This window comes from Homarus americanus, unplaced genomic scaffold, assembly GCF_018991925.1.
Source record: "Homarus americanus isolate GMGI-L3 unplaced genomic scaffold, GMGI_Hamer_2.0 scaffold20465, whole genome shotgun sequence".
In the NCBI taxonomy this organism is placed as follows: domain Eukaryota; kingdom Metazoa; phylum Arthropoda; class Malacostraca; order Decapoda; family Nephropidae; genus Homarus; species Homarus americanus.
The window spans coordinates 2,865,083-2,890,045 of NW_024756914.1; the positions used below are offsets into that span (position 1 = coordinate 2,865,083).

At 42.1% G+C, this 24,963-nt stretch overlaps 1 protein-coding gene across 1 annotated transcript in view; it reads left to right on the top strand.

Annotated features, from left to right (window-relative positions):
• The first annotated feature begins 341 nt into the window (after nt 1–341).
• The window catches only part of LOC121857273 (serine-rich adhesin for platelets-like), a 151,086-nt gene continuing 126,464 nt past the window's right edge, over nt 342–24,963 (top strand). Inside the window, exons 1-4 of the mRNA XM_042353265.1 lie at nt 342–369; nt 2,751–2,827; nt 3,860–3,964; nt 20,403–20,445. Coding sequence (XP_042209199.1) covers nt 342–369; nt 2,751–2,827; nt 3,860–3,964; nt 20,403–20,445 — 253 coding nt within the window. The remainder of the gene's footprint in view (nt 370–2,750; nt 2,828–3,859; nt 3,965–20,402; nt 20,446–24,963) is intronic.

The following is a 24,963-nucleotide window of genomic DNA, read 5'->3' on the forward strand; positions in this document are numbered from 1 at the left end:
ATCATCTGTCTCCACCTACGTCATCAATTAAAAGAACAAACATTGACTTAGTGGAGAAAAATATTAAACATTTGTTGTGTCAGTTTCCTCAGGCGGGCAACACGCACACCACATAAACATACACAAATAAAGCATGTAAATATTTTCAGGTAGAATTACAATGCGCATTATTTTTCTATTTTGTTTTTGGTGGCGGTGAAATTCTGGCGCGCAAATCATAGGAAGGTAAACAGAGAGAGGCGGGGCGGAGAGGGTGTGGGGTGGGTGTGGGTGTGGGTGCGTGGGCGGGTGGGCGGAAGGGAAATTTAATAACGTAAGTCTTGTAGGAAAAGGGTACGAACATGTTAGGATTATTTGAGGATGTTGTCGGTGAGTTGTGCACGCGATCGTCAAATTCAGCTTCCACCTCAACGAGAAATGAAATTAGATTGTAATGAATATGATAATTTCGACTACAACTTTTAAGATTTTTCCTGTAAAGAGATATTTTTTTTAGCTGGTTATGGATTAAAGGTGAAAATACTTGACTTTATATTAAGAAAAAGTGAATTAGTGATTTTTATCTTTTATTTATTATTTTTTAATTATTCCTCTAAGTTATTGTATATTCCGTGAAAACAGCTTACAATTTTGACTTTGGTTTAAGAGCATCAGTTAGAAAAGTTATACTATTGCATATAATTTCATATTTTGATTTCGTGGGGTAAAATGCAATAAGATTAGAATACGCAATAGTTGTTGAAGCTTAACTGCAGTAAAGCGAAATCCAAACTGAGAAAATCTTGCAAAATAAAGGTATTTGTATTCACACAGGCGAGGGTGTGCTGTTGGTCCGTGTGGTCATAGTTTCTTTAAGCTTGTATTTCTGTAACCTAAACAACCCGCTTGCAATCCACATAACGACAAAAACTGTAATACTCACAGCTGCAGACACAAAACATTACACCTGCAGCCCTCACACTCACCTCAGACCACAATGTTACCGATGGACCTGAATCACATTATACAAGCAACCACAAGCACACCCCGCAGCGTGCTTCACACGTGTATATAAATAACTCCAGCTTAAAAATAGTAAAATTGAACTTCTGGTTTACGGACAAGGAGACCAGAAGTCGTACAACAAATCTGGAGTGTTTGTTGCATAGTTTCTTGGCCACCCACGGTAGGGAGAAGCCCCTGAGTCGAAGAATCTTTTACTGATAATACCCCAGCGACTACGAGTCTCTATGGGCCAACTGCTACACATACGATGCTGTATTTTCACGCTTCACTAAACAAACAGCTGTGATGTCCTGAACACGGAAGCAAAACCAGTGAACTTAATGCACCAGCCAACTTCAGTGTTCAGAACAGATATTGTTTTGAGTACTGTACTAGATGGGCACTAACACCAGCGCCAGCACACTGTGTACACATCTACAGCCGGTAAATGAACCCCAGCACAAAGAATTTAGTGAAACTGACACCAACACACAAATAATTAAGAACCCGAATACAACAACATCAGTAGTACTCAAATGACTACATGTGTTTACTACTTCAGTCCTTTAATTAATTCAGACAAGAGCGTCAACAAATATCGTCAGTTATCACATGAGCACGAACTACCACCACACAGGTTGAGGCGGGAGGACCCACCTGACGGAGGTCCACCACCACCACCTTTCCTTCATGATAAGCGAAAGTGGTGGTGTGGCCCTGCGCGCCTTACTTGGCACCCGCCGTATATGGGATAATCATGCAAGATTGAGCCGTACAAAGGCCCTGCATTTAGATCCACTCTGTCGGCTGCATGAATAGGAAAAAGAGCCTTAATAAAACCCTCCCCCGCTACCTGTCATAAATGCCAGGCACCCCACCACGTCCTTCTCCTGTAGTTTAATGGCTCGTAAACCTGGAATTTCTTTCTTATTAGTGGGAAGACAGGTGTAGGATCCCACCTGTTTTCTCATTGTTTCATCGTAGGTTTTCATCTGATAACCTAATGAGTCTAGCTGTTACGGTGACGGTGTTGTGACGGTGTTATGGGCGTCTCTTGTTGTCTGACTGTCTGTAGCTCAGCGAGAAATAAGCCCAAAACCTGGCTACTCTCTATGTAGATTAGTAGTGGCCTATCGCATGCCTAGCTGCTCTATAATTACCTGGGTGCTGGGTGCTGGGTGCTGAGACAGGCCTATCTTAGCTGATGTCTTTACAGTTTGTTGATAGATTACCTTTAGTGTAATTATTTGATGGTCCACACTTAACCCATCCCAGGTGTAGTCATCATAATGTTCAGGTGTAAATCAACCTTTAAGCACTAGATATTTGACAGGTGAGAGATCATTACCTCAGCCCATTTGACCACGAGTTAAATATATGGAGAGTTAATATTCTTATAAATCAGTGGCCGACTTTACACTTGGCCAGGAGGCTATCCCATAACTCCAGCTTAGTAACTAGCTTATGACCTAACATATCTTGTGCTCCCTCCTGAACGAACATGAATGTATTTTGTGTAAATAATTTTAATAGTTTGTCTTAATAGTTTATATGTTTTTTTTTATTATAAATGTAAAAACCTTGAGTTAAATGGTAGTTTTTGGAGTAAAAGTACAATTTGAATATTACTTTCTTTGATAAACTTTTTTTTTTAGAATTTCAGAATATTTCAAAAAGCCTCATTAAAGATCTTCAAATGTTTTAGTAAAGGTTAACTCCTCCCGTCATTTTATTCAAATTACAAGTGAAAGCTTTTTCCAAATCAGGATCTGGAGGAGGAATTGCTGGGATGGTGAAGGAAGACCCAGGTCAAGATGATGAATGGTTCCTGGCCCCAGCTGTGGTCAGGTGTGTGTGTGTGTGTGTGTGTGTGTGTGTGTGTGTGTGTGTGTGTGTGTGTGTGTGTGTGTGTGTGTGTGACCTCCTAGTGTGTTGGGTCAGGAAGTTAACTGAGGAGGCGGTGGTGTGGGTCAGACGAGGCCAACACTAAATAAAATATGAAGGCATTAGGTCAGTAACGCCGAGAAGGAGGAGGAGGAGGAAGAAAAAGACTGGCCAAACTATAGTTCCTGATGCTCAATGATTTTTAGCGCTACGTCCCTGAGTTAAAATTATGTTCATGTTTTTCCCGTAAGTTTGTTTGATACTTAAACATGAAATAGAATGTTGTTATGTCTTGCACACACAGCTTTAGAGACAGAGAGAGAGAGAGAGAGAGAGAGAGAGAGAGAGAGAGATTTTCCTCTTCAACTCGTGTGTATGTGTGTGTGTGTGTGTGTGTGTGTGTGTGTGTGTGTTGTGTAGTGTGATTGCAAGGTTTGGATGGGAGTTGTTTTAATCCATATTGGCAACCTTCAGGGCGCTCCTCCCAATTTACCGTCCATTATATTACGGTCCACACAAGCACCTGCATTATACCTGCCCACACTTGTTTTCCTTGCTGGCCCACACTACGACTCCACCCCCTCCAGACCCCTCCCTCCCTCCCTCCCTCTTCCTTCCCCTCTTCTAAGCTTCCTCTCCCTCCATTTACCAAACATTATTCTTTCCTTTGTCTTAATATCTATGTTCATCTCTCCTCTCTATTCCTTCTCCTCCTTTAATACTCCTTATTTTTCGTCTTCCTTCATCCTTCATCCTTCCTCTATCCTCACTTTCTCCTTCAGACCCGATCCTTTCCCGTCCTCACATCCCACACACCTCCGTATCCTATCTCCTTTGTCGTACACCCACACATTTCTTCCTCAATATCCTGCTCTCTCTCTCTCTCTCTCTCTCTCTCTCTCTCTCTCTCTCTCTCTCTCTCTCTCTCTCTCTCTCTCTCTCTCAGCTCCTTGAAGACACGCCCCACTGACGTCATCTCTCTTTCTTGCAGGACACCACGACGGGGCAGGACCTGTTGGAGACCGTCTTCAATCATCTCAACCTTATGGAGACCGCCTACTTCGGTCTCCGCTACCTGGACCCCTCCAACCAGACGGTGAGTACATTACTACTATCTGAGAGGTGCTACTGCTGACGGGGAGGTGCTGCAACTGATGGGGAGGTGTTGCTACTGATGGGGAGGTGCTGCAACTGATGGGGATGTGTTGCTACTGATGGGGAGGTGCTGCTACTGATGGGGAGGTGCTGCTACTGATGGAGAGGTGCTGTTACTGATGGGGAAGTGCTGCTACTGATGGAGAGGTGCTGTTACTGATGGGGAAGTGCTGCTACTGATGAGGAGGTGCTGTTACTAGTAGGGAGGTGCTGCAACTGGTAGGGAGGTGCTGTTTCTCATGGGGAGGTGCTGTTACTGATGGGGAGGTGCTGCTACTGATGGGGAGATGCTGCTTCTGACGGGGAGGTGCTAGTCATTTAGAGGGTCACAGAACTGAATAACACAGATAAAAAAAACAGCTTAATTTCTCCAGCAGCAACAGTTAAATACAGTGAATAAAAACACAAATTCTGTTTATAAATGAATTAGAATTATTTTTACTCTTTATATCTCAATGTTGAAGGCTAAACAGATTACGGGGTATCGTCAGTGTCCAAAATGCCATCTAAACAGACGTGGCTGAAGGTGCAGGAGGAACACCATCTTCTCAACTTGACCCAGATCTAGTACAGGCCAGCTGAGGTCAGGTTACATTTCCGACTCCACTACGCGTTATTGACCCACTACTTCTCGCACACACACACACACACACACACACACACGAGGTTCCCAAGGAGACATCAAACTGACCCAGATAGTTATGATGGTAGTTAGTGGTGGTATTAGTAAGTGCTGGTGGTGATGAATGTAGTGATAGGTGATGATGGTTGTGGTAGTGGTAGGTGGTGGACTGGTAGTGGTAGGTGGTGAGTGCTGCTGGTGGTAGGTGGTAGGTAGTGGTCGAGTAGGTAAGGCAATTGGTGTCAGATGTCATCCAAGTCCCACATCCACCCGGGTTCTCTTACACTCAACCCCACAACACACAGACAGACAGACACAGACAGAAAGACAGACAGATTTACATATTACAACACCAGAAAAATAATAAGACAGTATCTATTTAATTAACTCATCTGTTTACATAAGTCTCTCGCCATCATCGGAATACTCAAACAAAAGATCTCTGACCAAAATAAACAATAGCTTACCTTGAGGTTATTCTTTAAGGTAGGATCTAGTTCAGGGGCTCGGTAGGTACAATGTAAACAAACATGATACAGGATACCTAGGGAGGCATCATGGTCTTGTTTACATCTTATTTCGTAAACAATAATCACTATGGGTGGATGGGGGGGGTATGGATTCAAATTTCCTCCTTTCGCCTACAAAATCACTCCACACACTCCAGAAACAGAGCCGAATCTTTATTTCCAGGTGAAGTAAGATCAGCACACAACTCGAGTTTTTTTTTCTGATGACATGACTCACTCCTCATACAATGGGCATCAGAAAAGGCAGGAGGGGTGCGGGGATAGAGGCGGGGTGAGGGGAGGGGTGGGGGATAGGGGCTAGGTGACGTGAAAGGGAGGACCACATACTGTTAGCAAGGAGAAGCGACTCGTGTCAACATTACACATGACTGGATAGATGGTGAGTGTGGTGATGGTGGGTAGGTTAGGTTACTACTATGCATATGATCTGGGTAAGTGCAAGTCTGGTATCCTCGCCTGGCTTCTGACTACGTAACGCACATACAGACACATTTAATTCCGGTATATTATTTCCTATATAACTACTATGATTATATATCACCTATTAGCTAGTGTTAAACATCTATTAAAAATACTTAATTACGATACTTCTTACCCCCAGAAACTTTATTTAACCCTTTAAAGAATATTCAGAGTTTATGACCCACAGGCTGTTCAGAAAATAAAACAAAAAACATAAAAAAAAATGTTATGGCGTAAAAATTCCCAGAAAGTCAACAGTGATCTTGGTTGAATCCCGTCAATAACTCAGTAGGTGAATCGGCTCCTTCTAGACATTTATGGTCGCTTTAATAACTTACAGAAGCAACCTGGACGTTAATTATATCAGCCGTCGGGATAATCATACTGGTTCACCATCATTAAAGGAGAATTAATCCTGTGTTAACTAGACGTGTGTTTGTGTGAGCCTTCTGAGTCACGTGGTTTGTGTATGTTTTTGATTCTGACTCACAGGGTTTGTGTAGGTGTTTGATTCTGACTCACGTGGTTTGTGTAGGTGTTTGATTCTGAGTCACGGGATTTGTGTAGGTGTTTGATTCTGAGTCACGGGATTTGTGTAGGTGTTTGATTCTGACTCACATGGTTTGTGTACGTGTTTGATTCTGACTCACGTGGTTTGTGGATATTTTTGATTCTGAGTCACCGGGTTTGTGTAGGTGTTTGATTCTGACTCACGTGGTCTTAGTTTAAATAAGTCTCGTGGCTCATATGATCTGTTTATATGAGACTCTTGATCCACTGGTTGTGTGTGTTTACGTGGGACTGACAGACGTAGAGTATTTTGTTTACATATAACTGCTGACACAATGGACGGTGTTTACAGGGGGCCGCTGACACAATGAACGGTGTTTACATATGACTGCTGACACAATGGACGGTGTTTACATATGACTGCTGACACAATGGACGGTGTTTACATGAGACAGCTGACACAATGGACGGTGTTTACATATGACTGCTGACACAATGGACGGTGTTTACATGAGACAGCTGACACAATGGATGGTGTTTACATGAGACAGCTGACACAATGAACGGTGTTTACATATGACTGCTGACACAATGGACTGTGTTTACATGAGACAGCTGACACAATGGACGGTGTTTGCATATGACTGCTGACACAATGGGCGGTGTTTACATATGACTGCTGACACAATGGGCGGTGTTTACATATGACTGCTGACACAATGGGCGGTGTTTACATATGACTGCTGACACAATGGACGGTGTTTGCATATGACTGCTGACACAATGGGCGGTATTTACATGTAACAGCTGACACAATAGACAGTGTTTACATCTCTCTCCAGGCAAACACAGTTAATGCCTCAATGACAACAGGTAGTAAAATTAATTATCAATCACGAATTTCCATGATAGGAGAAGGTTTAAATCACAAGAATCACAACATGCTTAACTTATTTCTTGATTCGTATTTTTTTCTTCCTCCTTGGTGTGAAATAACAGTGATTTAAAAGCCCAAGTATGAATAAGGGGTGATTGCGGTAAGTGTCAGCATCTAGTGAGTGGTGATAGCAAGGGAAAACAAGAGTGATTGACGTTTGCGTAGGATGGTGGAAGGTTAGTGTGTGACTTGTGAGACCTTGGCCTAAATATTGTGTGTCGTGCTGGTCTTTGGGGTTCTGATAGCTCTGGTAGATATGGTGATGGTGGTAATAGTAGGAGTAGGAGCGTTAGTTTCAGTAGTAGTGGTAGATGTAGGAGCGTTAGTTTCAGTAGTAGTGGTAGATGTAGGAGCGTTAGTTTCAGTAGTAGTGGTAGATGTAGGAGCGTTAGTTTCAGTAGTAGTGGTAGATGTAGGAGCGTTAGTTTCAGTAGTAGTTGTTGTTGTTGTAGTTGTTGGTAGTGGTGGTTGTGGTGGTGTTAGCTGTGGAGGTTGAGGGAAGGTGGATAATGGATGTATAGATCAAGCTGGGCTGAGACTTCTTCTCCATAAAACTCCATGTATAGGTCGACCCACGTGTTCCATACCCACACTCTCCCATAACCCATACTCTCCCACACCAACCCCTGCGCCTACACCCACACCCACACATGCTATCGCTGTAGTTTAATACGTCTAAACTAACTTACTTTACACGCAGTTATTGCATGAATTTCTCTTCCCTGATTCAAATTGTCGTCACGAAGTATATCTTAAACTTTATCGCGACTAAATCTTTCTCAATGTTTAAATTAATATTTTTTACCTAAAGTGTGGTGAGGTTTTTTCTTAGCTTGAGCTTTAAATTAATTATAAGATTGACAGGATATAAATAAGAGAGTGATAGGAGAGATGGTTGATGCTGGTAGATGTGTTGTATTGTACCTGAAAACCTTTGAGTGACCCGTCCTGCCTCATTCTAATTGATACAAAAACAAAGAGCTGTCTGGCCGACTGTCACCCCGCCCTCGTTCACTCTCTTAATAGCACATTACCATTAAACCTCACCCGAAGACTTTAAATGACACGGGGTCTTTAAAATCTGATACGATGTTTAGAATATAAAAAAATGGCAGCCATCTTTAAAAATCCAACAGTTCTTTGGGGCCTACCTCCTCCCCTCCCCCTCCCACACCAGACCCCGCTGCCCCCTCCCCCTTGTTAGCCGCGGGTCAAATTATATACTGGGAGTTAATACTTGGTTGTGTTTGAGTTAGCGTCGTTAGCGAGTGGCAAAAAAAAAAGTCCCTCTCAAGCATATTCTAACCTCCCTCAAGGCAACGGTATTAACCTTGACTATCCTCCTACGCATGGCACCACTCACCTGATCTACTTACCCGCGATGCCCCTCATCCCGCGCCCTCTACCTATTCTGTTCCCCTCTTGTTATATTCCCGAGCTGTGTTTGTTGAGGCCACGGCTCGTCTCACACTGTTAAGACGTCGTTGTGCCCGTGGATGCCTGTTGACTGTGCATATAACAACGGGACCAGAACAGTGTGCGCCCTGCTTCCCGGGCCCTCAGTGCTCCGCTTCCCGACCTCATTATTGATGTGTGTGTAGTTATTACTGCATGATGGCGCTGACAATGTTTCCGCTGCGCTTATATCAGTCTTTCAGAACCCGGCTTCCTGTGATCTTTTGTTATATTATTTAGATTTAATGGCTGCGACGTAGTGCTTGGCTTCTCAATCTGTCTTCTCTCTCCCCTCCCCCGATAACCTCTGGGCCGCATGCTCCGACCTCCCTATCACACGTACCAGAACATCTTAATTGCATATATTTATCGGACCGTCAAGGATTTCCGGGCCACGTCTCAGATAAACAATTGTAGGTTTAGCTCGTGTAGGCGATAGTCTCACTTTGGATACGAGAGAGTGGGTGGTTAAAGACGGAAATCCCAGGTAATGTGAGGTGACCATGTCCCCTAAATCTGCCTGAGATCTCGGCCCAGGTGACAACTAAGAGTGTAACCTTTTTTCCTTGTCGCCATTTGTAGCTGGATATATTTCCTCGACTTCTTGCGGTTATTTACCTTCATTTAACCGTTTGAAGGTTGACATATCTGTGATTAGATATGTGTTTGGGTGTAAGAGTTCGGTTGAGTGATTGAGTTTCGGAAGGTCTGTGAAAGTAAGGGATTGTAATTTTGAAGTATATTAAAGAGAACCGCTGGTAAATGATCATCTTGGACAATCTGTGGTGGTGTAAAGAGGAAGAACAACCAACTGGCCAGGGGTGATAAATAAACCATAATATTTTAGAAACAACTAGAGCCATTTCCGTCCATTTGAGGAACCGACAACCAACACCAAGTAGACTTCCAGTAATGATTGTAGATAAAGGACATTTTACCAGGAGAGAATTTCTAGTTTTTTTTTCTCTACACATCGATGTTTTAAAATGACGATTATTAATATGTTGACCACGTAGAGTTGTTGGCTTGAGAGGATGAGAGTGCACAAGAAACGGGGGTTGATTATAGCACGTGTGTAGCCAAGATTATAATGCGGGTCTGTGTTGTGCTTATATTGTCTGACCACACTCACTACACAGTCACGTCACACCATACTGTCTGACCACACTCACTACACAGTCACGTCACACTATACTATCTGACCACACTCACTACACAGTCACGTCACACCATACTGTCTGAACACACTCACTACCAAAGTCACGTCACACTATACTATCTGACCACACTCACTACACAGTCACGTCACACCATACTGTCTGAACACACTCACTACCAAAGTCACGTCACACCATACTGTCTGACCACACTCACTACCACACTCACTACACAGTCACGTCACACCATACTGTCTGAACACACTCACTACCAAACTCACGTCACACCATAATGTCTGACCACACTCACTACCACACTCACTACCAAAGTCACGTCACACCACAATGTCTGCTACCACAATCATGTCACACCCTCTGAGATTATTATACGTGAGTGCAGTAAATGGTTTGAGAGACGCCATGGTGAATGTATCGTAATAAGTGTTTGATGGTGAAGAGTGGTGTACTGTGTGTGTGTGTGTGTCTGGTAAACTGCGAAATTTTAGGGAGAAAATCCATCCATCTCCACCTCCTTCTTTCCTCCGCTCGTTATAACCACATTTCCGCCACTACACCATCCCCCCTTCCCTCACTCCATCCCTCCCTTTCACCCATCTCTCCATCCTTGTTCTGTGTCGCTGCTCCACTCCCCTCACCTCCCTCCCTCATAACTCACAACCTTATAAACAGCACTAGACAAGGATACGTCGCCATGGAATAAAACTTAACGCTGGTGATGTTTAGAAAGGAACTCCATGGTATGAGTGGCGGGCCTCAGCAGGTGGTTACAGACGAGACAACAAGGAGTAGGAGGGGCGTAGGGTCACAGTCTAAGTGTCGTCGGCAGGGTCTAATCGGCGGGTGGTTGTGTAGTTTGGCAAGACGGAACAAGCTAATTGGTGGTTTGGCGGGTAACCATGGAATAAAACTTGACGCTGGTGATGTTTAGAAAGGAACTCCATGGTATGAGTGGCGGGCCTCAGCAGGTGGTTACAGACGAGACAACAAGGAGTAGGAGGGGCGGAGGGTCACAGTCTAAGTGTCGTCGGCAGGGTCTAATCGGCGGGTGGTTGTGTAGTTTGGCAAGACGGAACAAGCTAATTGGTGGTTTGGCGGGTAACCATACGACGCAACGGGCTCATAACTCACTATGTGTTAATAATGAGATAATTAAAAGTAGAGAGACACAGAGAGAGAGATAGTGAAAGTGGGAGAGTTGTCGTCTGATTGTTGGTGGTATCTGGGAGGGGGGTGGGGCGGGGCGGGGCGGGGAGGGGCGGGGCGGAGGGGGGAGAGCATGACGTACGCACCACATAGACAGCTGGTAAATATTAGACTGACTCTTGGGTAAACATACTCAATATTCATCCCTTGAAGAACATGACTTAAGGTAACAAAGTGATCTTGTTTCGTCTCTAATGATTTAAACTGATTTTTTTTTTTTGCTCTTTAATTTTCTTTTATTGTGCTATACATTAGGTTGTGTTTCTAGATTATTTACGAGTTTGTTATGATGATTTTGTTATTAATATACTGTTTTGAAAGATATGTTAGTATAGTAGAGATATTTCTTCCAACAAAAAACCTCTTTATAATAATGGGGATATTTTTTTGTATCTATTATCTGAGCTGGAACAAGTCTCACGAGATCTCCAGAGAACAGTTATATCCGTGTTCATCACCACGCGCAGGATCTAAGACACCAATGATGTTTACGTTTTGGTGAGACCATGGTGTGACTATTTATTAACAGGAACACTACGTCATTCACCCTAATATATCTTTGTCTGTGGATAAAGATTTGAGAAGCATTATACTCATTAGTGATTAAGCTTTGTATAAGTGACTTCTGATTTGTTATATTTGATGAGGTTAAGTGAAGTGATTGACGACCTTGTGGTATTATTATTGATTGACCCAAACATTGAAAATATCCCAGTCACTGTTTACTAAAGGATCTCCTGAGTCTTAACTAATTTAATTGATACTGAAAATATTATATATATAAGTTGTTATTAGGATTGATAAGGTTAGATTAGGTACAGCTGCCCTCAACGTCTTAATGCCTTCTTTTGACTGATAACTGGAATTCAGGCGGAAATGTCTGTGTGTGTGTGTGTGTGTGTGTGTGTGTGTGTGTGTGTGTGTGTGTGTGTGTGTGACTGTGTGTGTGGCTGATAGGTGTGTGTGTGTCTGGCAGGTGTGTGTACAGACTCAAAATCCCATCATGGTATAAATACAAAGGGAATCATCCACAAGACCTTAAGACAAATGATGTGTTGTCGGCTTCTCTGTGGTGCAGTAAATGTGGCGGTGATGTTGATGTCCTGTGGTTAACTTACAACACGTGTATTATAGTTCCAGACGCTGCCACAAGGTACACGAGTGTTGTGCCAAATACTGATAACGAGTCAACAAACTAACATTGGAACAGTCAAAAAAAAAAGAGGATGATTGGATAATAAATAACAACAAAATGGACATATAAATACAAGGGGAATTAAAGTTATCAATAATACGAACTAAACTATCCTGAGCCATTTATTAACGCTGTCTTTATTATCTTCTTTCTCTGTGGTTTTCCTTCCATTTAAACATATTTTTTTAATTCCCTTGATGCTCTTTTTTTTAAGCCATGAATTTCTTACACGGAAATGGGAGGTGGGGAGAGGACCATCTTCACCCAAGCAAGAATCACCACCACCACCACCACTCGAGAAAGGTCATGTGTGGTGGTGGTTGGTGGTAGATGAGTGGCTGCCGAGGTGGTAGTGACGAGGTGGAGGCCAGGTTGTAGTACAGGCTGCGGCACGCCATCTCACCATCAACCTGCCACCCTTGGGCTGTGCCGCATGCCACCTACACCACCACCACTAAGGGGTCAACTCTTCGTGCGGTCTCTCTCTCTCTCTCTCTCTCTCTCTCTCTCTCTCTCTCTCTCTCTCTCTCTCTCTTGTTCACCCTGTGTGTTTGTTGACAAAATTGGACAACAGGATGTCTGGCTGTACAATGAAGGCATTACGTCCAGGTAAAGACTAGTTTATTGCATATTTACTGGTTCCTCGTTTGTGTGTTTGTTGGAACATGAAATAATACCCTCATTATGGAAAGATGGATGACCACATTGAGTCGAATTACCAACATCCTCTGTGGTTCCAAGCAACACGCGCACGCACACACATACACACACACACACACACACACACACATACTGCCCAGTGTTTGGAAAACGTTGTGGTTGTGAGCTTACGACAAGGCATTAAAGTGTCCCTTTCGACAAATGGTCTGTGATTTTTAAGGTTTTGGTTTGAAGGAGTTGTGTTTTTTTTATCTCTTGGTCATGTACTGTTGTTTGGGGGGAGGGGAGGGGAGGGGGGGGGCACCTTTGTGGTTAGTCATGTTGTGTAGCCAAATTCCTTATAGTTTGTCCTATATGGATTCTTGTTCTTTGATGTGGTGTGACTCGTCGCCTGTGAGATGGTTGTGTCCTCGTCAGTGATCCTCTTGTTTATTTCCATCATCAGTAACTTGTAAACAACCAACAATAAGTTCCTTTTTATTTATCTTCTTAATTTATCCTCAGAATCATGTCATTAAGGTAATCGCCTCTACCGATAGTGAAGAGGATTATATGAACGCGAAATTTCTTTATCTCCATCACTGTTCCTCGTTCACCTTTACCACACTACTACACCTGTTCCATCACCTGGTGCTCATTAGGTCATCCCTCTTCCTCGTGTTCCTCCAGCCACGCCCTCTCATTCCAGCCTCTCTCTCTTTAAAAACACATCCTTCACCCCTTCCCTCCCCTCTACCATTAATCATCTCCTCTCCCCTCCCTTCTCCCTCCCTTTCCCCCCTCCCTCCCCCCCTGCCCCCTTCCTCTCTCTTGCCCCCTCCCTCCCCCTTCTCCCCTTCCTTCCCCTCTTCTCCCCCCACCGCCCATTCTAACACCTACCAGTATCGCCTCCTCCCTTCTCTCTTCCCCAACTCCTAACAGCAGCAGAGGACTCCGCCCATTGACATTCCTAGGTGTGTGAGGCAACAATAATATCAATTGCCAGTTAGTCACGACGCAACCAACTTCACACCTCCTCAGCCCACGCCTCCTCTCTCGCGCCCACCACCACCACCACATGTTGACTCCCGCCCTTGAAATACACTCTTTAAAGCTTCGGGCGCTTGGAAATAGATTCTCGGTGTGTCTTTGGAGCTTATGAAGAAATATTGGCCTTTGAATTATTTTTTTTTAAAGTTTAATTCACAATATTGAGTCTTAATCCTTGTAATTCGGATTATTCCATCTGTGGGAGTTAAGAAAATGTTTAAATATTACTCAGGTGAAAACTACACTTTATACTTGAGAGTGTTACATCACCGGTCGTGCAGGTAGGGAAGTTACCCGTTCATTATACTGTTCACTTGGTGTTATTATCATCCTTAAGGGGTTAAGTCGTTACACTTGAAGGGTTAAACGTTTACTTCATGCCCGGTGGATCAGTGTAGGACCCTCGGAGCTGGTGGATAAGGCAAGATGGTTTTAAAGGGATGGATTAATGTAAATATTGACGGTGGATTTTTTTTTCTGTTCTCAAAACGTCAGGCGACAAATGTTCTCAGTGGGGAGCTATCAAACTCGGTGTGTGTGTGTGTGTGTGTGTGTGTGTGTGTGTGTGTGTGTGTGCGCAAAAAAATAGAGAAAACTTCGCCATGTTACCTCACTCTCTCCCTCCCCCTCAAGTAGACACCGGGCATCATACCTCACTTGTGTCAGGTAGTAAACGCTCCTCCGTCAGTGCTGTTTACGAGGTGCCTGGCGGGGACCACACCTGTTAAGTCTTCAGTCTTGCTTTGTCGCGCCCAGGTGACAGTCGCGTCTCAGATAGTGATTTTAGGTTTTTTTTTTATCATTCTTGTCTATATTCCTGTTTTATTGTTATTGTTATTATTATTATTAGTAGTAGTAGAAGTAGTAGGAGTTGTTGTTGTTGTATTATTATTATTGTTGTTGTTGTTATTATTATTGTAGTTGTTATTGTTGTTGTTGATGTCGAGAAGGTGAATTTAGTAATGAATTCCGACCGGTTGGGATCTTAGGCTAAGGCGACTTGGGACGGTTTCCGCACGACTCGTAGGACAAACACGGTTACCCTTAGCTGCGGGAGACTGCGGATAACCTCCCTAAGCTGCGGCAAGGTTATACCGTTTTGAGGGAGGGTAAAGCAGCTTGCGGTAGGGTATATGGGTATTTATGGTACTGTCCCACACCACCCATACCCATAGACACCAACCATAACTACTATCACCACCACCAACCACAATCACCACCACCAACCACAATCACTACCACCAATATAGGTTTTAGCATGAAAGTAAGATTGAATTACAAGTACTACTATTACTACCACCACTACTCCCGTTGATGATGATGATGATGATGATGATGATGATGATGATGATGATGATGATGATGATGATGATGATTCTATGTACAAACAAACAGTCATCCTCGACACGTCATTGAATCCACATTTGCTGTATTTTTTGTGTGTGTTGTGCCGAGGTGGTGGTGGTTAGTCTGCCCAGTGTCCACATATGGTAAACTAGAGCAGGTTGTGGCAGGCTGGCAGGCTGGGTGAGTCAGTGGATACACACACACACACACACACACACACACACACACACACTGTTTACATCATTCTCACTGTTTACTCTTCTGATGCACAAGATACAACACCCTCACTATCAATACTGTTATCCTGTTGCACACGCCCTCTCTCCCTCCCTCACTCCCTCCCTCCCTCCTCCCTCCCTCTCCCTCCCTCGTCTCTTCCATGTCATCTTTCCTTCATTCTTACGTTCCTTCTTTATCTGTTATACCCAATTCTCTTCTTCCATCTCCACGCCTCTCCTCTCCAACACTCTAGGACCTCCCCACTCTTTCACCTGCATCACCACCTCTCCCCACTCCTCATCCTGGACCCCACCCCCCAGACCTACACCACCCCCCCCAGACCTACCCCCCCCAGACCTACACCCACCCCCCCTAGACCTACACCACCCCCCCAGACCTACACCACCCCCCAGACCTACACCACCCCCCCAACCACCACCCCCAACCTACACCCCCACCTACCCCCCCCAGACCTACACCCCCAGACACCACCTACACCACCCCCCACCCCCACCCCCCACCCACCCCCCCAGACCTACACCCCCCCAGACCTACACCACCCCCCAGACCCCCCCACCACACCCCCCAGACACCACCCCCCCACACCCCCCCAGACCTACACCACCCCCAGACCTACACCACCTACACCACACCACCTACCACCCCCCCCCCAGACCTACCCCCAGACCACACCACCACAATATATATTTTCTTCACTTTCATTTTCATTTATTATTCATTTCTTTAAACCTTTATAAGGAGTTGGTGTTAACTAATTTTCAAGGGGTTAAACTAACACCTCCATAAGGGTTAATACCTCGTTCTTGAGTGGTTAAATCATCTTAAAAGAGATAAAACTACCGTTCTTAAAAGATTAATCCCTCGTTCAGCTTTTAAATCCGTCCTCAAAGGATTAGTGGGATTTATTTGCCATTTATGCCGTTTGTTTGTGTAATATTTGCGAGTTAATTCCTAATGCAGTTGTTGTTGTTGTTATTGTTGTTGTTATTGTTTCATATTATTATCCTTATTATTATTCTTGCTGTTTTCGTTAATATTGTTGTAATGTATATTATTGTTTATTATTATTATTATTATTATTATTATTATTATTATTATTATTATTATTGTTTACTTTTTCTCAATATTTTACACTTATTGCATTATTACTGTACGTGGTGATTCCTCAACATCCATCTTGTTTTATCTCTCTCCATTATTACCCTCGTTCCTCATCTCTCACTTTCCTCATCTCTCACCTTCCTCATCTCTCATCATTCTTCTTATTGCTCCTCTCGTCATTATTCTCTAAACATTATTTTTCTTTCTTCCATTCGTTTTAATTTTTCATATTCTCTTGTTTCTTCTCATTATCTTCTCTCTTGTTTATTATGTAGTTTATCTGTGTTTTTTTGTGTTTTTTTCGCTTTGTGTTTTTTCCTCTAAGGTAACATATAGTGAAGAAAAATATATAAAGCATAAAACAGGAAAATCTGATAGAAATTTACATGCAAGATAGCTAGGTATTCAGGATGGAGTAATTTACATCACAAAGGTCTCATTGTCAAGTCTTGCCTAGTATCAGTTTTCAAGTAGATCTTTCTTTGGGTAAATATATGCCCTGTAAATGTGTAGTTAAAAGTATATATATTTTCATGTATGTTAGGTGTGGTAGAAAGTATATATAATTCCATGTAAGTTAGTTATATGTAGTAGAAAGTATATATAATTTAATCTACGTTACTTATTTTTTTTTTATTGAAACGGGTAAAAGTATGAAGTATTATATGTTGATAGTCCAAACTAAAGGAAGGGATAATTTTATTGATATATATTGTGAACCTGATTTAGTGTTGCGGCATCCCTGGGCGTCGTGTGCCTTATAAGTGGGTGTCCTGGCAGCCCTTCGTCAGCCAGCCCTCCTGACGTGTTCCTCCTCCTCCTCCATGAAGGTCGTTACTCCACTCACTCGTCCTTTACACGTTTACCTTCTTGTATGAGTCGTTAGTGACCGTTAAAACCGTTAAGTATTTGTATTTTGATTTAAACTTTGATGGTGATTGATTGTTGGTGTCATTAGTCGTTAGTGTACTGTTTAAATCATCATTAGCTGTTGGGGTGTCGTACTTGGAACTAGTTTGTCCTTTGTTAGGATTATGATGTTCTTAATTCGTCTATATTATGGTGGACGAGTGGTTACAGGGCTCGTCTTCCATCCTAGAGGTCGCTGGTTCGTTTTTAGGGTATTCCTGGTCCACACAGTTGTAAATTATAACTATCTTACTCTACTGGTTTGGGTTAAGTTAGTGAAGTCATAATCGTTAGAAGTTTCTGAGTCTTGATTTAAGAAGTGATGTCTTCTGTCTGTCTCTTGTAGTCTTCAATAACTGGTCAACTAACTCCAGTCTCTCTCAACATGTCTCAGTTCTCTGATGTAGGAGTTGGTAAGTTGAGACAGATATAAGTCGTTTAAATCATTATGTTCTTTTTAAACATTTGTGCGTTAGTTGTCTCCCATTAGTATATGTTTCAATAAAAGCGAATGTTAACGGAGCTTTAACCAACTTACGTAATATATAAGACAACTCTCTCACTGCTGCGGGTATTTTCCTCACACTAACAGTTTTGTATTAAGAACATTCTCAAGTCTGTTGTGGGTTATAAATTGCCTCCCGGAATGCCACAATCTGTCTTCATTTTCGTCGTGTTTTGCAAGACCCAAATCATTTTCCTGACATTATTTTTTTGGTAATGGTCTGGTCTAAACAGTGTTTCTTTATCGATGTGGTTAAATCACTGTCAGCTATGAGGTATTTTTTAGTGGAGTTTGAGTAAGTATTCTTAGTGGAGTTTTAGACTGAGTGAAAACAATCAATTAGTCAGTTAGATGATACTGGGACACGTTTCTAATCACTCATGTTGTGTTGTGTCCATGGGCTGTGTGTCGGTGTTGGTGGTGACGCCCCAGGAGTGGTGGGCGTGAACATGTAGCTCCTGGGGCACACCTGCACCTGGTAGCTACGTACCCTCTTCTGACCTCCTCCTTCAGGCAACTTATTCATTGACGACCTCGCCTCATTAATCTTCTGGCTGTGGGTCCTGTATCTCCCCTCCACCTCTGTCACTCTCTTTCCTATTGTTCTTGATTAGACACTTTGTTATAGTCGTTGTCTGGGTAATAGTTTTATACCTCTCATGACGGATCCAAGCATAACACTACTCCAAGCATTATGTCTGTTCCCACCATCACTATTTTTGCCTATTAGAACCCACCGTGTGTCTCAAGTCGACCTACAGTGTGTGACATCAGTACATTGGCCTCATATACTATACCTTTATGTACCTTTTAACAGTTCTCAGGGTGTGTGTAATGATCCTCCCTGCCATCCCCAAAGTGCACACTCGATTAATCTTGAGTTTGCCTCTGTAGTTCCTCCTTGTTGCAGACTTGGCCAATCTCTTTGTTACCCCTTCATCATCCGTCAACTTTCCCACCAAATTCTATTCCCTTGTGGGTGGATGGTTACGCCACCAGGGAGAACATGTGGATGATTTGCCTCCCAGAGCGATCACGATCCACCTTTACACACCTTGGAAAGTTCGAGGGTTCGATATTTCTTTTACACTGTTTCCGGGAGGTCGCCAGCGTGTCCCCTGCAATCTGGCTCATCTTGACGCCTTATAATAGTTGTTAGACAAGATGAAGTGTCTATTATATCCTTCAAATATTCAATAATCTTGTCTTATAACCTATTGAAGTTTATGCCATTGTTCAAGGGTAGTTGGTGAGTAATGTGAGTGAGTAACAGAGCTCAATGACTGCGTTACTCGGGCGGATGGTCTGTGGTGCATATAACTGATGGCTTTGTTCCTTGATGTGGAAGGATGAGCAACTCACTTAGCCCGGTAATCCTCCTAGTTTATATTATATATAGATCCGGCAACAGTGATTCATGAACCAAATAGGCGACAGATCTTACAGGAAAGAAATTGTTGTTTTTTTTCTGTTTAGACAATATATTTTTTTTTACTGGGGTTTATTTATATATTTATGTCTTTTATTGATGTGAAATATAAGGTTGTAAGATGTGAAATAGATTGTTCTATAGTTCACACACACATATAGGTAGCTGGTATATCTTGAAACCTGGATGGTGTTTAATGAAAGATTGAGAAGGAAGAAAGAGGAGGACTTTGGCTCTACACTTCATATATAATCAAAAGAAAACAAAAGATACATAACAACAGCTCACCACACATCTCGTTTTCTTTAAGCTAATTAACTAGATCCTATTTTTATTATATGATTAACTACAATAAAACCCAAACATTTGTATTCGCTTAACTCTTACTATAATATTAAACAGGAATCAATGCACGTAATTATATTGAAGACAGAAACTACATTAAAGGTTGACTATTCATGGTTTAATAGTCTTCTGTTTTGAATAAGATGGACGAAGATTTATCCCAGTATTTAAAAACTGGGTTGAATGTATTGCTTCCACGGTGTAAGATAATAATGAACCGGTTTACTGGGACTCAGGATGTTGGTGAGGTAGTCTACAGCACTTTATATGCCTGAGGGAAATTGTGTTTATAGAAGTTATTAATGTAGTTTTGGGAAATTGAGAGAGAGAGAGAGAGAGAGAGAGAGAGAGAATTGATTTATGATGATTAAGTTTGAGAATAAAACTTGTATTTATTAAAGTGAAATATGATAGTGAAGTATATTGAGGTATTATGGTATGGGTTAGGAATATATGATGGAAAGTTGGTTATTATGTAATTCTGATGTCTTAAGAGGGTTTGCATCACATGAAGATTAGCCCCCCTAGGTGAAATAAACTAGGGGTGCTAATCCTCATGTGTTTTAGGGGCTCTTTATGATGACTGTGTTTTGTAGTGACTCTTATTATAATACTTACACAGTTTGTCTCTCTGTAGCCAACCTGTGTGTGTGTGTGTGTGTGTGTGTGTGTGTCAAGTTACAAGTCCCAATTCCTAACAATATTCTCCTTTGTCTCCTCAGCATTGGCTCGACCCAGCTAAGAAAGTGGTGAAACAGCTCAAAGGTAAGAAATAATTACATCTCAGTATTCTGCCTCCAGTAGATAGCCACTCATTTTCTACAAGAGTTCCGAAGTAAGTAATTAAGTAAGTAATAAAATGCCATAATCCTCTATAATTCTCTGTAATTCTCTATAATTCTCTCGGGTGGAATTAAAATATTATTGCTCCTTTGTATAATTTATTTTTAACATCAAGATTACCAACATTTATTTCAATTACCCCCATTAATAACCACAATACTCAAAATGTTAAATTCATCCGAGCATTGAGGTGATTTCAACCCGAGATTTAACGTGTTAGTTATCAAGAAACATTCAAGTCTTCCTTAAAATTGTGTCTTGTTAAATGTTTAGGTTAATATTGTCAAGGTTTAATTCCCAGTCACTTTATAAGGCCAGTTGATGTTTCTCTTAGATTTAATCGTATTATTAGTATTCATGTGTCAAGAATATGTTTAATTATAATCATACGGTGAGGGCGAGTGTGTTGGTGAGGGCGAGTGTGTTGGTGAGGGCGAGTGTGTTGGTGAAGGCGAGTGTGTTGGTGAGGGCGAGTGTGTTGGTGAGGGAGTGTGTTGGTGAGGAGGTGTGTTGGTGAGGGCAGGTGTGTTGGTGAGGCAGTGTGTTGGCAAGCGGAGTGTGTTGGTGAGGGCGAGTGTTGGTGAGGGCGAGTGTGTTGGTGAAGGCGAGTGTGTTGGTGAGGGCGAGTGTGTTGGTGAGGGCGAGTGTGTTGGTGAGAGCGAGTGTGTTGGTGAAGGCGAGTGTGTTGGTGAGGGCGAGTGTGTTGGTGAGGGCGAGTGTCATGTTTATTTGTGAAGCCTCATAGATACACTTAAAAAAAACCTAACCTAACCTAAACCTACCACAATATAAACATGAAAATACTAAACTAAACTAAACCACATCGTTAAACCATTCCCCCTGTCGTGTTGTAAGACCATTAACACCTACAAAAGGTTTAATGTAATGTAACAGTTTCTTCCTTCCCCCCAGAACCACACACACACACACACACACACACACACACACACACACACACACACACACACACACACACACACACACACACATACACACACACTCTTCGCTCCTGTATGGTCGGGTAACAATGGTGCTCCCTTATGCGATAATAACTTGGGGTGGTGTTGTAAAGAGCGAGAGGAACCACCTGCTAGGGGAACCTGTAGAGGATGAAGGGGGAGAGAAGGAGATGTATCGTGTAGAGATTTTTGTATAAGACATAATTTTTTTTTTAGGTATATTTCTATTCTATATAAATATTTAGGCCTATTTAATCAATTAGTTGGAGGTGTAGTGTTTTTTGTCGATTAATTATAAGCTTCAGCTGTTAATAATTGAGAGTTTTGTAGCTTAGACCAGTGTAAGAGAACACAGAGAGACACACAGAGGGAGATAGGGGAGGTAGAGAGAGAGAGAGAGAGAGAGAGGGGGGGACGAGGAGGGTGACAGCCCTAGAACTGAAAGAGAGAGAGAGGGACTCGTGACTCGTATATAGTGTAGGGGGCCCTTAAGACAAAGAGTGAACTCGGGGGCAGGGGGGGTTAGTGATCCGACCCTGAAGGAGAGCTTAGGAGAAAGAGAGAGGAGGAGACCTTAATATACAGGTACTCGTAACTCGTCCATAGAGAGAGAGAGAGAGACAGAGAGAGAGATACTCGTAATTCACACACACACACCATCTGGCATTGTTTCAACAGGTAAGCTTCCCACGCAGCGTTATGTGTACCTGAGAGAAGAACATTGTGAGCTAGATTGCGTATTGCGACAGGTGTGGTGTGGGGCTCAGAGGTGTGTGTAGGGGAGGAGGGGAAAGGCGGCCATGTATGGTAGGGGAAAATGGGTGTATGGAGGAGGAGGCTATCGGGTGTGGTGGGGTTTTGATAGATGGGGTGTGGGGGGTAGAGTGTCTGGGGGTGGGTTTAGGGAGGCAGAGGGTGTGGGTTTGGGGAAAGAGAGGAAATGGAGTTTTATGAGTGGAGATAAGGAAGGAAGGAAGGATGGTAATAATGTTGGGGAAGACGATGGTGATGAAGGGAACAAGAACATAATTTGGAACATAAAAGAAGAAGAGAAAATAGTGGGTGAAGGATAGTGAAGCAATTTAGATAAGGGAATTTATTGATCCCTTTTATAGAAAATCTCTCTCTCTCTCTCTCTCTCTCTCTCTCTCTCTCTCTCTCTCTACTCGTTCATCTCAATAAACAGGAATCACAAACTCAGAAAACATGTTCGAGCTCATGTTATATTCACCTTCAGATTCTTCCACAAGTTAAGAGTCTAAATGATGACATCTTAACTTGAGAACAAAAAAAAAATATGCTTTAAAAAGATCAGTGTGAAGGCATTACAAGATGAAGGCAGAACATGTGTAGTAGCTTCAGCGCCATTGCCATCAAGGTTAGCGGCGGTTGTGATGTCTCGTTACAAATTGGGCCACTCGTCTGGTTAGCTATTCTGTGCGTGGGTTTATCAAGGTGGGTGATAGCCGGGCATAAAATTGGTATAGCTCGTGTGATATTGTACCCGGAGGTGTGTAGGTGTATAATGGCCCAATACTGGTTTTTCGTAGTGATAGATTTGTGAGTTGCCTCTGTTTACGGTTTTTGCTGAGGTGAGTGTGATTGGACATCGATAGAATTAATTGGATTTTATTTTCGTGTTTATTTGTGTATTATTGTGGGTTTTTTTTATTTATGATGCAAAATGATAATAATGGTGGCTATTTAAGATTGATAAAAGGTTTAGAAGCAATCAGGTTACATCGTAATTATTTGCCATTGTCTCAAATAATAATTCTGATTACTTTTAACCAACCAGACATTAAATTTCATATCAATATCTCAGAGAAGATCACACGGGGAACTAAAAAAAAAAAAGTACCGATGAAACCTACCGTGTAATTTACCATTGTTAATAAACCCCTTGAAACACGGCTCTGAGATGAAGGTAAATTGAACAACATTTCCCTTAAGTACACAGTTGAGGTACTATGAGTTGGCAGTTTCGTCCAGGTATTATCCTTTATCATGTTGACGCGTATACCAGCTGTTCGTCTGTGTTACCAAGGTCTTTGTTACTACCTGATGATGTGGCAAAGGTTATATCTAACATGCATTACAGATAAGGGCTATATGTCAGGTGTTCGGGTGGTCGTGCGTGTGTGTGTGTGTGGTGATAAATTCCTTCAGTGGTGGATGGTAATAGCGTTGAGGGGTTGATGTCTGGTAGTGTAGGTTGATGTGTGGCTTGTTGTGGAAAATTATACAAGAACAGAAATCAGGCATTGTGGTCATGTCAATACGCCACTAGCAAGTATCCTGAAGCTGTTGTGTCCCAAGTGTTCGTTGTTGACAGTGATTATTATTAGTATTATTATTATTATTATTATTATTATTATTATTATTACATTACCTCCTCCTTCATTCATTCTTTACATTTCTATAACCAATCTCAATCTGGCTGACGGGGGCTTTCTAACCACGTGCTGTTATGCCCCCTTGTGAGAGAGTCCAACACTGTCTCACTTCCAAAATGAAATACACGAGAGAGTTACAAAAATACAGAGACTATTGTGTTCTTCTCCGATAAAACATTAAGTAATTTGGTAAACTCGTTGGCCAGGTGAAGTTAATATCATAATTTTATAAGTTATTTTTCCTTGTTTGTGTAAGTCAGTGTTTTTGTTTAATACTATACCTACATTACGAGGAACAAATAAAATACTCTAGAAACATTGACTTATTTAAACGTTTACTTTCAGTATTATTCGAATTCATGATTAGGGGAAATAGTTAGATAATCCTTGTGTTAGTTACGTGCAATTGCAATATTTTATTAGAACAAAAGAATTAAAGGTTTCTTGTGTATAATTGAAAAGAAGAAGAAGAAAACAAAAATGAAGAGAGATAAACAGGTATTGGATATTATTGTGTTAGTATCCAAGTCTTTTTTTTTTATTATATCCAATGCTCTTTTGTTTGTGTTTATAGTTGCCATGACGACACCATCAAAACACCCCACCCTTTTATTTTTCCCACTCGGCATCACCAGTTAGTAGCCACAAATACTTCCGCCCGCTCATAAAACTTATTGTCATCTCACGTCTTTATATCTTAACACATTTGTTCTTTTACCGTCTACGAGTTTTTTGTTACCAGATGCTCTTATGTTTTCATGGTGTTTTTTTTGTGTATTTGTAGCTTTCAGGATTTTGTTTTTGTTTGCGAAGTTGGTTTTGTAATTGACGTCATTTTTTTCCTCTCAGCGGTGTCTAAACTTTTACACTTTTATTATTACTTATGTTTATTAGTAGTAGTAGTAATAGTAGTTGTAGTAGTAGTAGTGGTAGTAGTAGTAGAAGAAGTTATGTTAATTTTCTTACAATATACTTAATACTTGCCTCCTCCTCCTCCTCCTCCTCCTCCTCCTCCTCCTGCCTCCCTACCGTCTCTTATAAGTAATGTGAACTTTATTTCCCTGTTCGTCTTATTGTCCTGGGAA